This window comes from Gallus gallus, chromosome 1, assembly GCF_016699485.2.
Source record: "Gallus gallus isolate bGalGal1 chromosome 1, bGalGal1.mat.broiler.GRCg7b, whole genome shotgun sequence".
Taxonomy (NCBI): domain Eukaryota; kingdom Metazoa; phylum Chordata; class Aves; order Galliformes; family Phasianidae; genus Gallus; species Gallus gallus.
In genome coordinates this window covers 188,837,248-188,855,292 of record NC_052532.1, presented here as the reverse complement: position 1 = coordinate 188,855,292, position 18,045 = coordinate 188,837,248, and the positions used below count along the sequence as shown (strand labels likewise).

The 18,045-nt window shown below is 43.1% G+C and overlaps 1 protein-coding gene across 5 annotated transcripts in view; it reads right to left on the bottom strand.

The window, feature by feature from the left end:
* ME3 (malic enzyme 3) overlaps nt 1-18,045 on the bottom strand; it is a 118,454-nt gene that overhangs the window by 27,237 nt on the left and 73,172 nt on the right. For all 5 annotated transcript variants that reach the window (XM_046902271.1, XM_003640570.6, XM_015280299.4 and 2 more), the window contains 2 exons: nt 7,269-7,344; nt 2,405-2,566 (listed from right to left, as the gene is read on the bottom strand). In XM_046902271.1, coding sequence (XP_046758227.1) covers nt 2,405-2,566; nt 7,269-7,344 — 238 coding nt within the window. The remainder of the gene's footprint in view (nt 1-2,404; nt 2,567-7,268; nt 7,345-18,045) is intronic.

The window sequence follows — 18,045 nt, the reverse complement described above, 5'->3', positions numbered from 1 at the left end:
TTTTGAGTAATAGCCCAGAGCAGACCAGAACCTGTGATGGGATGCTGAGGTGTGGCCAAGCCCCTCACCTAGCTAGCACTCCACTCCAGCTGTCTGCAGTTGTCAAAGGCACATGGGATTTTCACAGCAGATTCATTCATTTTTTCGGTGCTTGTCGTGAATATAAAAGCAGGCTGCTCCTCCAAACCAATCCACCAGGTGGTAAATGGGGATTCTCGAGCCATCTAAAAAGGACTGACTCAGCATGAAAATAACAGATATTTTGGGGGAAATCATGGGGCAAACAGTGGCAGGACACAGGTGAGCCAACACCTCAGTGAGTCACTTGCAAAGCAAGCCAACTTCCCTTCTGATTTCAGGAACTGAATCATTAATACGAGAAGGGGACAAGCCACTGCAAACCTATTGTCCTGCAGCCATATGGCCCCAAGTATTGGCAGGTGGGCTAAAATTAGATCTGCTTTTACAGCCACAGATGTTTCCTTAGAAGGAAAGATGAGAGAGGTTTTCCTCTGAGTTGGATACTTTAACTCTTTGGGGTCACAAAGCAGAGCAGATCCATTTGCACTGTTTTGCTGATTGTTCTTTTAGGACAATGGGACTGTTCATGGAGTATAGCATTCCCTCAAAAGCAAGCTGAAAAAGGCCAACCTCTGAAGAGACTGATTTGCTGACAGGCTACAAAGTATTATGGACTGTCAGAAGGATAAACTGGGAACTGTTGCTAAAAACATAATATGTCTGATGTACTTCATTCTACATGAGGTGCCCCAGGCTCACTATATAGCAATAGGCAGAGAAGAACAGGATGAATACCTACAGGAGGTGGCTATGTCTATACTGATAAATGAGTTTACTCGTGGAGCAGGATGTTACTAGAAGGTGGTTAGGGTTGGATTGGGCTGGGTTTATGAGAAAGCTGTGAAATAAATCAATTACTTCTATTGCAAGTAAATACACTGATTATATTGCTGGAAAGCAGTAACTTCTATATTGTAATCCCAGCTGTGAAAACTGCTTCCACAGAGAATATCCAGGACATATAAGCTAAACTTGATCCTAGGCAGAATAAAAGAAGTGCCCAAGAGAGTGATTCAGGCAGTCCCTTTTTCTGATACCAGCTGACTTCTGGAGATGCCTAAGAAATCAGTGGTGTCATTTAGGATTTTCGTGTCCCTCAGTGGATGCTAAGATCGAAACAGATTGACATGTGTGGTCAGAAGCTTCGCATGGGTGAGGAAGCACTTACACCCATGTGCCTCTGGAGGGGAGCTCAGAGCGTGCAGCACTCAGTGGTGTGCAAAGCAGGAGGGAGGAGGAGGAGGATGAGATGAAAGAATCAAGCTGAAGTGCACTCCTTTATGGAGTGGAATTGCCAAAAAGTGAGAAGAGTCCTGCTTTAGCCTCAGAAGGCCCAAACTCAGAGATCCCAATTTTCAGGAAAGACTGTGGATCAGACTGAGATGGAGTACACCCTACACTCTGCCAGTCTGTGATAGATCACTATGCCAGAGGGATAAAACAGCCCCGAGGCTGAGATCAAAAAGCTAATTGGAAGCCTCAACTTAGATGTCATTTGTGGCCATCTGCTGTCTTTCTGCTCAAATTCCAGCGAGCACTTCTGAAAATATCAGGCAGTCATGCTAGCATCATGGTAGCATCTGTCCTCATAACAAGCTTAAAGCTTTTACACCCCAGATTTCTATTTCTCTCAAGAAAAATGTGTTTGGTGTCCTCAGGGTCAGTGAGGCACAAGTACAATTTACAACGGTGGACAAAGCCTGGCCATCACGTATAATGCCAGTATATTCCTTTTAAAACAGTCATCCTCACTGATATCCATCCTGGCCTCTCTAAAATGTTGCACTTTCTGAGCCAGAATCAGAAGGCAAAAAATCTGCAAACAGATGCAGTCCTCCTGTCTGGTTATCATGTGTAGCCAAGTGTGCACACTGACACAACACTGCAATTAATCATTCCCAAACCACCCAGCAGGGATTCCCTGTTTTCTCGAATACCATCATCTCTGTGCAGACATGGGTATCTGTTTTCTCACAATTATCACAAGAAGAATAAATCTAGATCTTCCTGTCTGAAGTCTTCTAACTCACATGGCCATGCTGAAAGGTGGAGCTGATCCTTCAGCTCCAAATGGCAACACTCTTCTCTCCAGGGGACCATGAGGCTGTTCAGTGTTCATTTCAGTTTCCAATAAAAGCATAAGTTTCATGAGCATCAAACAGCAATGCAGCCTGGTCACTTCCCTGCAGTGCTGGTCTAGCCATTGTCTCATCGTGGATGTCTCTGGCTTTCCTTCCACATGTAGGGAACTGGCCTCAGTTGAGCATTAATCTCAATTCCTCCCCCCACCCCCGGCAGGTTTATGAAAATCTTTAGGTCTTACCTCGTTGTCTGTGCCAACATCCAGCAGGACAGGGAGACACTGCTGTGGGTGAACTCCACCACAAGCGGTGTACAAAGCAAGCTTCCCCACCGGGATACCCATACCATAACTTCCTAGATCTCCTAAACCGAGAATCCTCTCTCCGTCTGTCACCACGATAGCCTAGGAGGACCAAAAGACACTGCTGAATGGAGCTGTCAAGGGTCGAACAACAAAACCAGCACCACAATTTTCACATCAAAGCCATTTTGCAGTTGTATTGTGCAATGGATGTTTGTTCCTCCTACATAACACCACATTATATATATGACAAAAGGTAATAGTCTATAGGATGAGAAGTAACGGTCTTAAGTTGTGCCAGGGGAGCTCTAGGTTGGATAGTAGGAAACATTTCTTATCAGAAGGAGTGGTGAGGCATTGGCACAGCTGCCAGGGAAATGGTAGAGTCCCCATCCCTGGAGGTGCTCAAGAACCGTGGAGATGTGGCACTGAGGAACATGGTTAGTAGGCATGGTAGGGGTGGGGCAGGGTTGAACTAGATGGTCTTAGTGGTCTTTTCCAACCTTCATGATTCTATGATTCTTACTTAGCTGTTAGTGATACAGGGCTGCTCATTTTGGGATGGAGATAACGTGGTTGATGGGTAACTGCTCTCAACGTGGGAGAGCAGCAGCTCTGCTTGCCAGCACTTCAACTCACGCATAGCAGAACCCAACGGGCACAGCTCTTCGTGCATCCCTGCCTGCACAGCCAGCAGCTGCATAAAAGAGATCTGGCTTTGACTTTCTTTTTTGCCTCAAAAAATTGTTCTGCACAAAAGTGCTTGTGCTTATGAAATGCCTCTGTGAAGTAACAAGTTCACACCTGCCCACTCTTGAAGACTTGCTGTGGAGCGGCCAGCACAAGAAAACGAATGCAAAACTCATTACAGCTGACACCTTTTGTCTCTGGTACACCAAACTTCAAGACAGTAGACAGAAGCCATCAGCACGGGCAAGCAGCATGGGCTGAGGGGCTCCCACACTACATATTTAACACTAGATATTTTTGCCACCCAGGTGGGACTGCCATTTAACTCTTCATGCAGCCAATTTCTTGCATTTCAGCAATAGTGCAACGTGCTACCTCTCAAGAATCTCTGTCCAATAACCTCCTGTTTTCCTCATTACTGTATCACTTCTTTGTGACAAGAAGGAGATAAAATAAGATAAAAATATAAGCATGCTTAATGAGGTTCAAATTAGAAGCCCAAAGCTGACCTATTCAACCCACCCTGTACAGCACTGGGACCTGAGGAAATAAAGGACCAAGCAGGTTTCACCAAGCTTTATACATTTCAGGCTAACTACTCTATTTGTCAGTTTCATCCCCAGGCTCAGGCACTTCTGTGGGCAGTTCTGAAATGCAGTCAGAACAGGATGACATTGGAGTTCGGTCCCACAGTGGAGAAAAGCTGCAAATACCCCATCAGACTTCCACTTCCACCACTGTCCCAGCACTGCAGAGTGCTCACATCAAATGGACTGTGGGCAGCTCAAGTCTAGCTCGGGTTTCAAAGGAGAAGACTGCAAAGAAGTTTTTATTTGAAGATCTGCGAAGTTAATGTTAAACTGAAGACACATGCGTGTGCTGTATTGAGAAATAGGAGAATGGGGCATTAGCTGCTATGTCAGCAGATGGACTTCATTTTTTGGGTGGGGGTAATACAGATGTGTTGCTTTAATGCTGGGACAGCAAAGCATTTCCTTGTTTAGGAATGGAATAAACCTTTTGCTGCACTTTTCTATCTCAGGAAGATGCATACTGATTTCTTTCAGTGTCCTTTCCCTGCATATTTCAGATGATTAAAGGGAGAAGCCATGGAAGGACTTAAAGCTGTGCACAAGGGATTCACAATGAACAATCACGCTCTTATTCAACGTAAACTATGTGCTCCTCCCAAGGCTATTTTCTCCCTCAGCCTAAATCAATGTTTGTAACAGACCAGAATTACACTGCATTACGTAGTTCAGGAATAAGCCTGAGGATAAACTGAAAATACACAGGAAACATCTATTCTGCTTTTTACATCTATTTTGCCCTTTAGCAGTTTCAGGGGTGGTACTGTGCATGACAAATTCCAGGGTTGCAAGGCACACAGGAATAGTGACAACCTCTAATAAGGATTATTTTGAAACCCTACATGCAGAATGTTTGTTGCTGTCTTGTTGCCAGTCCATTGTCAATAGGACTTGGAATTCCTAAAAGTAATTGAAAATTCAGTGAAAAGACCATTAAAACTAGAATGACTAAAAACCTACTGGGCCAGAGGCTGAACAAACCCTGCCGTGGGAAATTCATGGTCATGACAGCAATTCACACATTTACCCCATTTTTTGGGACATTTTCCTATTTGTTTTTCCTTCTGAGTCAACGTGAAGTGTTAGTGATGGGAAAGAGTCTTTTTGGGTGGGCTCCATCTGTTTCTGGGTGTGTGCTCACTCCTTTACCACACCCTGGATGCAATTGGGACCGGAGGGCTGTACTGGGAATAGGGAAAGCAGCAAGCACATGCACTGCTACAGGTTTATCCAGAAGCTGATGCAAAATACAGGAGAACAGAAAATACAGCACAGAACACTTTCAGTGCTGCTTGTATCACCCAGGGGAAACCGGCTTCATGTTTGTTTGTGGATCTTTGGATTAAAAAAACCCAAACAAACTATAAACAAAGCTTTAGTGGATACGTGATACACAAGCATGCTGATGTTTTAATTGCTTACATCATCTGATCAAAACTCAACAAAAACTCAACAAAGAGGACAGTAATCTCTGACTGAGAAGGACAGACCCTTCTAACTGAACCACAGGTTTAGCAGTGAGAATGATGAGGAACTTGCTTTCTACTTCCAGCTGTGCTACATGTCTTCCTAATGACTCTGGTTGTGTCTTTGGCTAAAAGCAGTGCTGAGTGCACTTCCCCAGAGAAGCACCCTATGGAAGGAGGGACAGAGGGAAGGAAGGAAGGTAGTAAGGTTGGTCAAGTAGCTTGCAGGCTGCACACGTGTCTGGGAAAAGGAAGTTTCTGTATTATGCTCAGTTTGAGGTAAAAAGACCATTAAGATCATCTAGCCCAACCATCAAAGTTGGTTTCAACCCATAGCTGTTGTAACACCCTACCACAACACTATCCTGTTCAATTCTCTGCATCCCTCCTGCTCTAGTTGGGCCATCGTGCAGAAAAGAGTACAAGGTTAAGGAAACTGAGAAAACTAACAAAGGGCTGCCCATATTTTACCCATTGCTTCCTCAGAGACAGATTCATTAGCAATCCTGGAAGAGACACAAAACTCCCACGCTCCTGCATGAATGTGCTCTGAAATGACTTCTTGCTCATTCTACTTCTGGCACTTTGGTTTCTTCAGAGCAGCCCACCTTCAACAGGAGAGCTGGAGGTGGGACACACACATGAGACCTTGGCTGAGGCTTTGCTAAACTCAGCAGAGCACTCTTCCAGCCCTTCCAGAGGGCCCAGGTACACAACTTAACATTTCCCACTGCCACAGTAAATGTTGTTGCCTTAAAGCTCTAAGAAGGCACAAAGTACGAAGTGAGATGGCACTACCAGAAAGGGACTTAGTGTTGTGAGTGTTCAGTGTGGGCTGAGCCTGTTCAAGCAACTGGGTCCCTCCAGGAACTTAGGTGCAGTTCAGGTACTTCCCTACTTATCTCAAAATCTCAGGTGTGTGGATGCCTAACAGTTCAGGCGTGGCAAAGTCTGTGTACAATCACATAAGGAACCCTGCAGTCCAAAAGTGTTGCTGGTTACTGCCTTCATAGCTTGACAAATCCAGAAAGCAGAGTGTCTGAATTCTTCATAGATTACTGCTCTTCCTACGGTCTGTTTTGGGTGTCGAAGAGGGGTGTTTCAACAAGAGTCTAATCTCTCCATGCTGGTTTCCCCATCTGCAAAAAGATACCTATTGGACTGAATGAATTCTGTTCACAATCCTGATCAGAAACAAATGGAAATACTGACATTTTTGGACAGAGTCTGGACAAAATATCTAGTTTGCATTTGTTCATTGTGGTTGCAAAGACAAGGAAGGAGATTACATTTTCTGGAAACATTTTAAATTCCCCCCCTGTCCCCTTTTTTTCCCTTAAAAATGGGAAATGTTTGCAAGCTTTTCACAGCTTCCCAATCTCTGTTCCTGAAAGAAACAGCTGACTGATAGGGGACAGAACCTCTGTCAATAGTCAGGGAAATTCTCAGGCATGTATACTTTCAAACTGATGGAAGAAGGTGATTGACATGACATGTCTTAAGCGTTGACTGTATTTTATGCCAGGGACTTGCCTAGCCCTGAGCCTTACTGAAAAATGCTTCAAAAGATTACTTTCTGGGTGGGGTGTCTGTAATTTCTTCAGCTGCTGGATATCAAATGTTACTTGCAAAGTTGGCAGTGTTCTGAATGCTGCATGACTCACTGGGATTGGGATGGAGTCCTGCAAGAAACTCAGTTACAGAGATATCCTACAGAGTTTTGGTACATCTAACAAGTTGTGAGTGAGTCACAGCATACTTCAACACTCAAATGTTACATCTTCACTAACACCTTTCTGTATGAATTTATTATCATGCATGCTCTTTTTATTGACCAAGGCCCTGCTAACTTTAATAAAGATGTTCTTGACTGCATACACACATGACAGATTACCTCAGGTTCAACCACTAGCCTGGAAACTTTCTGGGACTTGGAATACTTCTTAATTGTCTTTTAAAATAGGCTATTATGTAATTATTCCAAAGAGTGCCATTCAACATCCCATTTTACATCCAACTCCTTTTAATTTCCCAGCCCAAAGAAGACATGACACGTACCTTAATGTTTTCCTCAGGCCAAGAGTTTAGCATTGTTGCAATATGGCCCTTGTCATGGATGGTGATAAACAACCCCCTAGGGAAGAAAAAGATTTGTATTAAGATTAGTTACTCCAAGAAAAAAAAAAAAAGAACAACAGGTGAAACTCAAAAATTCAAAGAAATGAGTGACCGAGCACAAGAACAGAGTATTCACTTGCATGGAAATGAGACCTCAAGGGATTGCTAATATCAAGTTCCATTCTTATTTCAAAAACCTAGGGCTGAAGATCATTAATGCAAGGTCACTCAACAGCCACTTAGAGTTGTGCATTTCAGCCTTGTAGAATGTCTGTTTTGAGGAGTAAACTCTGCCTTCACTCAGAACAGCTTTCTTGTTAAAATAATTTTGGTAAACGCAAAGGAGGCTAACATTTTTACCTCAAGCCTTGTTACATGTTCTTTGATGAAGAGCTTATTGCTGGCAGTTCAAGCAGTGAAAAGTGTGATCCTCTTCACCCAGCTACCAATGTCAACAATCGTAGAATCATAGAATATCCCGAGTTGGAAGGGACACATGAGCATCATTGAGTCCAACTCCTGCTGGACAACAATCTTGATGGCTAATGCAGAGCTAGATATTTTGGGTCCCCTTTCTAGTCAATGGAACTCTAAAAACATGTAAGCTCTTCTGGAGTTTGATCACCTGACCTATATGAGAGATGGATCCAGGATGGAGCTGAACCGTGTTCCAGAAATGCCTGTATCAACAAGACTACATCAGGAGGCCAAACAACGTCATTTGGTATTAATAGCTCCTCTGCAAACAACTAAAGTTAGACCCAGCCTAAAGCAAAGGGCACCCCTCTGGGTCTGGAGTTCTCATCAACCCATGCCACATGATGCCAGGTGATCTCAGAGAAGTCTGTTTTGCTTCCAGCAGCTGTATCCCCTTTTGCCCTATGTCTCAAGGGACTGTAAACATAGCAAGAGAAGCTTGGCTTGCTCTGCTCATCTAGCCTGAGCTTGTACATAGCTCTGGCCTTAAGGCTACATCTGCCAATACCTTTAAAAAGGGATCATATCTAAGAAGTGGAAATACTGGCTGTCTAAAACATGTGCTTGATATGCATATACAGCTTCACACTGTAACTCACTGCTATTCCTCAGCTGCCTATGTAAAATCAATGATCACAGTGAATCCATGTAATGTGAACACACTGGTCAGTATTTGACATGGTGATTGCCTTGACAGCTCACTTAGCCTTACAGTGCCTTATTTTTCCTGAATATCTGACCCTGATTTTTGACACTTGTATTCAACAAAGGTAAAACAACAACAACAACAACAACAAAAAAAACAAATATCCAAAATCATGAGAAACAAAGCAGAAAGTTAAATGTTTGAATGAAATCTTAGTATGAAGTATCTGCACTGGCAATTGCATACCTCATTGCACTAAGACTAAACACATCTCCAAATAAAGTTCACCACTGTCTAAATTAAAGTGTCTTCTTTTTAATAAAATTAGGAACTGGAAGACAGCATTCTAGGAACAAATTTTTAGACTTGTGGCTTATTTTTCTCCTCTTTGATGTTATTACCAAAACCAATATTCACATTGACTGATCTCTGCTCAGATATTTTGAGATTTTTTGATGCTCCTTTTTAGCATCGCCAGTCCCAGAGCAGCAGTCTCCTCTGTATGTCTTGGGGGAAATTGCTTATGCTGCTCATCATGTCCTCTAATCAGCACAAATCAGGGGCTCTAACTTGATGACTCCTCTTGGCAGGCTGAAGCACACATTTTCTTTGCCTTGTTATCTGCTCACAAAAGAAAGAGTTGTACTACTGATTGGCATTGCATCTGGAACAACAGAGAAATACATTATTGCTGCTTACATGTCCCTACTATTGCTCAGCCCCTGAAAGTTCAGACCAGGTCACGTTTTTGGGTTGGTGAAATATTAGCTAGAAAAAGTCATATTTTTAGAAGAGACTGGAAACAACTTCCATTGTACATCCACATGGGTGATGAATAAGCAAACGTAATTGGGCTGCTCTCTCTGGCAAAGACTTCTCTCATACAACTCTTTTGGGAAGGCAGATATCTTCCCACAGTCGACTGTGGGAATCCTAATGAAGAGAAGGATTACTTTGAAGAGAAGAAAAATAAAAGTGCTGACTTCAACACTGATCAAGATGCAATCACACAAAAAGATCAGAAATGCAAAAAAAAAAAAAAAAAAAAAAAAAAAAAGGAAACTAATGGTTCATTTATTCAGTGTAATTCTTTAAAATGGTGCCCAGTAACCAATGAGCTAATCACATACACATGGCCTATCTCAAAAGCATTATTCACAGATGTTAATCTTCATAAAAGGGGTGCTGTACTGCTGCCATCCACATTTAGAAAGGAGTTATTAACCAAGACTTGAAAGCACTAATTAGTAACATCATTGCAGATACTCCAAGTTAAGACATGCTTGTAAAAAGAATGGCATTGTTTCAATGCAGCATTTTCCATTAATAATAAAGACACCTATTCTTTCCTTGCCTAGTTGTGTGCCTCATAAATTCAAATGCCATTGGTGCTGAAGGGAGTCCACCAGCTATTTAATCTCAGAAAAACACTCACTGCTCACCGTAGAACCTGAAACCAACTGCCCACACACCACCAGTCCTGTTGCTGCTGCTGCTGTATATGAGTGTAGAAAGCAGCGGGTTGGTTTTCAGTCTCTCTAGATGTGGGAGAAGAGAGTCTGGGTCTTCTGAAATCTATTGACTGCACTCAAAGTGTTGCTTGGGAGTGGTGCCCTCAGTGCTATCACCAGGGCATGTTCTGCCTGAGGAAGGGCTGGCTTGGCATCAGTAGTGGGGCTGGTGTCTGAGAACCAGGCAGGGAGAGGCATCCCTCTCAGAATTTGCAATTTCCCTTTCTCAACAGTATGGTTAAGCAGGACCTTCCATGATGAATTCCACGGATCCCTTCCTGGAAACAAAATGTCTGTGGTGTAGATTGACTCCAGGCTTTTCTTTTGCATCCAGGCTACGACAGTGCACCATGTTTCTAGTTCTAGCTGCTTTCCCCTGCAGTCACATGCAGGGAGCAATTCCGATGAAAAACCGCTCAGTATTTTACTCCAAACTAAATTGGATAGCTTAATTTAGACTAAGAATTAATGGCTTTGAAAGGGAAACCTCCAGGAGCAGAAAGGGCCATGCATCTGGGTAAGGTGACATCTCTCGCTGACACAGCCGCGCGGGGAACTGGGCACATACTTAATCAGGCCTCGTATTCCCTCAGCACTGAATCAGAAAGCCAAGGGCCCAGTTTCAATAAAACACAAAAGTTTCCAATGCCTCGAGGCACCCAGCTGGATCTGAACCTGGTCCAGGCATTCTGGACTGCATGAGGTGTTCAGGCATTCAGAAGGTGTCAGACTTTAGCCAAGAAGTTAAAAAGTAAGTGACTTGCTGCACTTAGGGTCCCAGGTCAGTCCCCATTCAGAGAGGTCCCCATGAAGGTCATGCTCTCCCAGCTGGCAGCAGTGGTTACCTGCAGAGATGAACTGGCCAACTTTACCCATTGAAATAAGATGCTTAAAATTGGCTGAGGGTAAATCTTTCATAAAATGCCTTCTACAAGCCAGGCAGAAGGAAAAAATGAGCTCTGCAAATTGAACTCAGCAAAAGGTTTGCTGATGACTGAACAGGAAAGATTAGCAGCCAAGTTTCTTTCAAGGACAGGCAGCTTGCAGGAGAGGTAAAAGCTTATTTATACTTTGAAGGACAGCAGGTAGAGCTCTGAATACTGAGAAATACACGCCAGCAGTAAGTAAGAAACATCCAAGTGGCAGTAAAATCAATTAACTTGATCTTTTCTGAGGAAAAGATGCAGGCTAAGCATTCTGAAAAAAAAAAAGAATGCAACGTAAGCAACAAATTCAGCCTTTATCACCATGTCTTCTCCATCTCTCTCTTGGGATTGCATTTGATAAATTGCTTCAGAGAACAAAAAGGCAGTGAGGCTGTCTTACGTGAGCACGCTTGGGACTCAATAAAAACAGTCTGATTAAAATAAAATGCTAAAAATATAAAGCGGTTTCAATCAGGTTCCGTGAGATGGACACGGTGTGAGGTACATGCACAGCCTAGTTTTCTGATCCAGAAAAATCACCTGCCATTCACCTGTACATCACCTGTACAGCAACCCGCCATTCTGCATGCATTTCGCTGTTCTGTATCTTTATCTCCCACAGAGCTATGCATGCAGCTAGCTGGAAGCCAGACACACACGTAAAGGAGTAAAAACAGAAGAAATAGAGCACACTAAAAATCAATTGCTCCAGAAATGTCAAACCAGAATGCATATACTGTGTCTCTATTTCTGGTTAAACTTTTCTGGAGCTGTAACCTTTGTGGAGATAATTCAGAACTGGGAGTGTTCCACTCTATGTTAGGGTTTCAGGGCTCCCTTAACATCCCTGCTTTCACTATATCTGCCTTTAATTCATATGATTCTATGATTTGATTCTTAATTACGGTGGAATCATAGAATCATAGAATGGCCTGGGTTGAAAAGGACCACAGTGATCATCTAGTTTCAACACCACTGCTATGTGAAGGGTCTCCAACCACCAGACCAGGCTGCCCAGAGCCACATCCAGCCTGGCCTTGAATGCCTCCAGGGATGGGGCATCCACAGCCTCCTCGGGCAACCTGTTCCAGTGCGTCACCACTCTCTGAGTGTCAGAAGTCAGACTAGATTTTATTGAGTATGTCTGTAAGTTTCCAGGAAAACTCAAGTATTGTAACAACTTCGTACTTTGTTACCAGGACAATACTTCTGTATGAATTTCAGCAAGTCAAGCCAAGCTGTCTGAACTGCATTTTAGGATCTTGCAGGCTGCAGGCCACCATCACAGAACCTGCCGAAGGGGTTGGATATATTCACCCAACACCATGCAGTACCTTTTCTCATCTCTAAGTCATTGACATTTGCTTTTCCTTTATGTGTTCTGAGTTCATGGGAGTGCTCCGAGAATTATAAAGCTACGCAGCTTCCCATGTGCACCAATGGAAGGATCCTACTGTGGACTTCTCTAGTGGTTAAATCTTGGCCATCCTGGCGGTGTTATGAAAGATCCACAATGAAGACAATCCCAGAGCTGCAAGGCTCGTTTTAGAGATAGTTCAGGGACTAATGAAACAGGAGAGATTTGTTTTCAGGAAGTAATGTCAGATGGTGATGATGGATTTTTAGAATAAAAATAGAATCATAGAATCATCAAGGTTGGAGAAGACCACTGAGATCATCCAGTCCAACCATCAGCCCATCCCCACCATGCCTACTAACCATGTTCCTCAGTGCCACATCTACATGTTTCTTGAACATCTCCAGGGAAAAAATAATCATTTATTTTAGACATAGGGGAAGGAGCAAGTTTGCACACATCTCAGGTATTAGGAAACAAAAATACTCCATAATGCTTTCAGACAGTGAGAGGTCACTTCAAAAAGGCAAAGTAGCATTACTCTTTCTGATCTGTGAGGTTAGCAGTGCCTCCTTGTGAGGTATTTCCTCTTAGATGAAACAGTGAATGGTGGAGCCAGGAGTGAAATCTCTACAGCACTACTGTTTATTAACAGAGAATGTGCAAAGCTTCATTTCACAAAACACAGAGGGGAGAGAAAAGTATTATGCAATATCTTTCTTCAGTGCTCCAAATCTCACTTCCTTTCTATCTACAAGTCTCTCTCTCCCTAATTTCTTTTCCTTGGCAATCACCAGTGCTTCTGTGGTTGTGCCTTCAACCCTTCTGGTGTTCTCTCTCCCTTTTTTTTCCAACACACTGCTGCCTCTGACATGCAATCAAACAGAAATCAAATACAATCAATGCCTTCGCTTAAGCAGGCTCCATGTAACACCTCTTTGGATGAGTGGCATCAAGTACATCCACCAACCTTACCATCCTGGTCAGAGCAGAACACATGATAGCACTGGATGACTGATCTGTATACTGGCATGAATTTTCCTTACTAGCTGAGACAGGACCATAAAATCAGTTGTTCTGGAGGAAAAAAAACAAAACAAAACAAAACCAAAAAACACCTCTAAAAGGATCTCAAAAGCTCCTAAGTTGACATAAGTTGAAAAGCACACACACACACAAAAAAAACCCAACAACAACAACAACAAAAAAAACACTCAACCAATGCAGCTTAACCCTTTTTCTTTCTCACTCCTTTCCTCCCTCAGTCCTTAAGTGGGACTACTTTAAAAAGAAAAAGATACTTGCTCAGTAAGAGAGGAATGTGTCTGCACAATACTATGCAATTTTTACAGGTACTACCATGGCTAGGGTTGCTCAGGTTTGGTATCTAACAGAAAGAACACAAAAACTCAACTGCACCTTGCTTTATGCACAGCAAGCTGTTCAACAGTCTTTTTTTACTGGATCTGAGAAAAGAAATTATCAAAGTTGTTTTGTTTAATTGTGTACCAGCCTTCATCTTCTATAAGTAATTGCTTCTGAGAAGAGGGACTGATGAAGGGGTGCAGATGAAAATAGAAGGCAAGGTCCCTGGTTGACACGCTGCTTGTTGTCCAGGACAAGAGAGGGATGCTTGCAAGCAGTCTTGTTCCTTGTGTGTGTGCTACTGCATCAGTGTCTGATAAAGTGCATGGCTAAATCATGAATACAGCAACAAAAATTAAGAATTTCCTTCATTTTCCTTCTGCTTCTTAACTTTTAGTCTGGGTGCTATGAGGAGAACTTGCTCCACAGGTAAGGACAGGATAAAGACTACCAGGAGGGTTAGCATTAAAAAAAAAGGCATGCTCAGACTAGTTATGTCAGACAGGCAGGCATCAAAATTCAGTGCTTCCATCCAGACAGGAAAGTCTCATTCTCAGAACAAAAATGCTCATGGTCAAACATTAAGGATCTCTGCTCAGAACCAAAGGTCACTGTCATGGTTTTATGATTGACCGTTGACAGTCATGAAAGCCTGCTCATGTTAAAGTCCCTGACTGTTTTGACTTAGTAGGACCTGGAGTTCCTTCAAAATGGGTAGGAAGTCCATGGGAAGCCATTACTTAAAAAAGCAACAAACAAAAGGGATGAGTCTGATCTCTGCTAACACTGCATGAGCAGCAATGTAGAAGTTGTGAGAAATCCACAGTAAGACACCACGTGCTGTAAAGGGCTTTGGTTTGGAAGAGACCTTTGAGGATCATCTAAAGCTCATCCTTGACAGGCATGCTCTTTTGAGTTTGGTTGCATTATGTCCTAAGCCCAGATGACTGGTAGGTATTTTGGCTGCCCACTGCTGCACTGAGGACAGACACGAGGGAGGGAGTACTTGATGGCCTTTTGTTGCATGCCAACCACAGAAAATTGCCCCTGCTTTGCCAGAAGAACACATTAGAGGACCCACTCTGTGGATTCAAGGCCTGTCTGTGCCAGAGATGTGGTAAAAATGTGGTTCTACTAAAGCCCTATATTTGGATGTATTTATTTACACTTTCAAGACAAAATTGACAGCTTGAGCTCTGTGAGCTTCTAGAGATACTTCCACCACCGGCACCCTACTGCTGTTTTTTTGGCTCATGTCTCTGTCAGAACAGGAGAAGAGCCTTCAGGAATAACAAATTTTGAAACAGCTCGGCTCTTTTAGGGAGCTTGAAATTATAGCTGCCTGTCAGCTACAGGCTTTGGAGAAACTATGTGTTAGCACGCACTGATTTGTCTAAATACTGTACAATTAATCATCACATTGGAGAAAATCTACGTGGTGATTCATCAGTTATTCTTATAGATTGGTTTATAATAAAAGCCAGAAACTTTTTGTTGTTTTAAGATAATTTTCTTTGCAAACTGTAGAACAATGAACAGTGCAGTGAGGTTCTGATGAAAATGTAAAAGAAACAAAGCACAATCAACTATTAATGTAATCTACACAGAGATTTATAAGGCAAAATGCTATAATTTGAGTAGATTTAATTTAGAATAATCATAATCTGTGAGGTGAATGGTTGCATCAGCATTACAAATGTTCCTAAAGTCATCATCAGGTGTTCTAGGCAGGAAAACCAAAATTCAAAGTGGGAGCCAGATGATGCAGGCTCCAAATCACAGTAGTGCAAGAATCACTACCAATAACAGCCCCCTAAACCCACACAGGGAAACCTTCATGATCCCGAGGGATGGCAAGCAGCTTAACCTGTAGGAAACTGCTGAGTATCAGGTCTCAAAGATGCTTGTTCCAATGCCATTTTATGGAAATTGCTGTTGATATAAAGGAAAAAAGATAATGGGGTTTGTGTCCCCAGCTCTCTGGGGGGGTGGGGGGGAACACAGCCCTTCCTCTGACAATTATTCTGACAGCTTGCCATAGAGATAGCAGCCAGATACAACGTGTGTTGCTTCACACCTCATTCCTGCTGAGCCCTTGCCAGCCCAGCCCTGGCAAAGAGGAAGAAAAAGCTTCCTGCAGGGGAAAGAAAATGAAAAAGAGGATGGGTACAGGGCTCTGAGGGTCGAAAATGCATTGATAGGGAAAGAAAAGGAAAGAGCCCACTGCTCCCTGGAAAACTGGTGAGGGAAGGGGAGAAACATGAGCTGGTGTGGGTGGCTACAGTATACCACAGGTGGGTATGGAGAAGGGATGAAGGGGATGTGGAAGGGAACAGAAGGTACAGCACATGGGAGGTGTAAGGGGATAGCAGACAGAGGTTGAGAGGAATCCTAGATTCATTGGTTTTGCTTGGAAACAGCCTGGAGAATAAATAGTTCTCTCTTTCACTCCATGGGACTCTGACTGAGAAAGATCAGGAAAGAAACTGCTGGTAGTGGCCACTGTGCAGCAGTATGAGAATGCAGAAGGTTGGCATGCAGTCCTATTCATACTCCAGGGTTGAGGAGGTGAACAGAGCCAGACTGCTTCTGGCTTATCTCAAGCTGCTCGTTCCTTCTGAATTCTCAGGACAAAAGGGTTTAACCAGAGGACTGTCATGTCATAGTGTAACTCAACATTAAGTCCTGTTTGTATTTCAAAACGTCAAGAGAACAATTATTTCCATGTCATTTTCAAAAGTACTGTTTCAGCACTGGTATTTGAGAGGAGCTTTGAGAAGGCCTGTGTAAAGACTCAGCCCCTGGAGCCAAGGCTGGGTGAGCTAACATGCAAGCTGATTCTTACTCCCTTCTTAGTGACCTGCAGGAGAGAGAGGGAGATGCTGGGATGTTCATAACTACTCTGCCATGCATGTATACATTTACAGACATGGGTAAAGACCAGGATTTGAGGTGAGAGAGAGGATCCCACCATCCAGGGATCCTAGCCACCAGCAATGTGGGCATGTTTCAAACACAGTATCCTTCACTCCATTTAAGCTCACTGTGCTCAAGTGTCTTGAGACCCAGCTGAAGAAGAGCTTCAAATATAGGAAAATCTGACTCAGCCCTGACCTTTTTCTGCCTTTTTATAGGCTGAGTTCTAAACTAGCCTCTGTGTTGGATCCTGGCAGTATCGTAGTAATTGGAAGAGTACCAGGTTGCAAAGAGAACCGCATTGAGATGAGCAACCAGTGCTGTTGCCCAGAGATGTTGACCAAGGAGCTCTTATCTCTTTTAACTGCTAAACACATAATATAATGAATTCTATTTTACTTTATAGTTCAGAGGTTAAGGTGGGATCAAAACTCCCTGGGAAGCTAAATTAAATCCTACTCTCATAACATTTCCTTCCTGTGCTGTGAAAGTTCTTCCAAGACCCACACTTTGGCTTTTAGACTACACTGTGGGGAACCTCAAGATTGAACACAAAGTGAGGACAAAGTAAAAAGGTATTATTTTGACAACATCACATCAGTCAGCTTTTCTGATGAAATTAAATGTAACCTGGCACGTTCTGTCTTGGTGAATATAGAACCTACCTGCAGCTTTTACAGTAAGTCTTCCACAGTCACAGACTGTGAGTTGCCTGCTGTCAGAATGTGCGTTTGCACACAGAATTTTCCCTTTGCTGTAAGCAGAAAGGCAGTTCTGAAAACACAGAAAAAAAAACCCAAGAAGGCTAAGAATGACAGCACCAAAGCACAGAACCACATGCTCTATGCAGACCTGCTGGGGAAGTCCTTGGCAGGTGCAGAACTGCTTTTCTTGATTTCTCTTCTCTGTCAGACATGGATGCCCTGCTGGGAGCAGATGAGGGTGCTACCTCTGGCATGGCCATGGTACAGCAACATGCCCGTTGTCTTACAGCTGCTTTGCGGTATCGTATAAAATAAAAACTCAATAAAAATTTGTCACAAAAATGTATCATTTTTATATATAAATATTCCTTAAGGTGAAGAAGTGTTTCTCCTCACACATAATGCCTCCAGGCCTACAGGAGGCTGCTCCATACCCCAATAAACGTCGCTGTCCGTGGTTTTCATGCTGGCTGGTGTTATTTCCCCTCCCATTTACATCCTGGTATTCATTATTCTAAATAATTCTTCTCCCTCCTCCCTGTCTGGGGCATTTTTTGTTTAAGGTGCGGCTGTTCCTTGTGGCAGCCACACAGATTTATGCCAGATTAGATGTGAATATATCCTCTTGAATTTCCTTCTCCAAGTCACCCTTTTCTTCTGGCCAGCTCCACCTCTTCCTTTGAGCTTCTCCTGATAAATCAGGGAATTTCAACAAGCTCAAACCATCTCTGACAGCAGAGGTATCTAGACAGGCTGAGCTGCCCTCAGCAGACCTGGGCTCCCTCTCTGCCAGCTGGTTTCTCTTCACCTCCTCC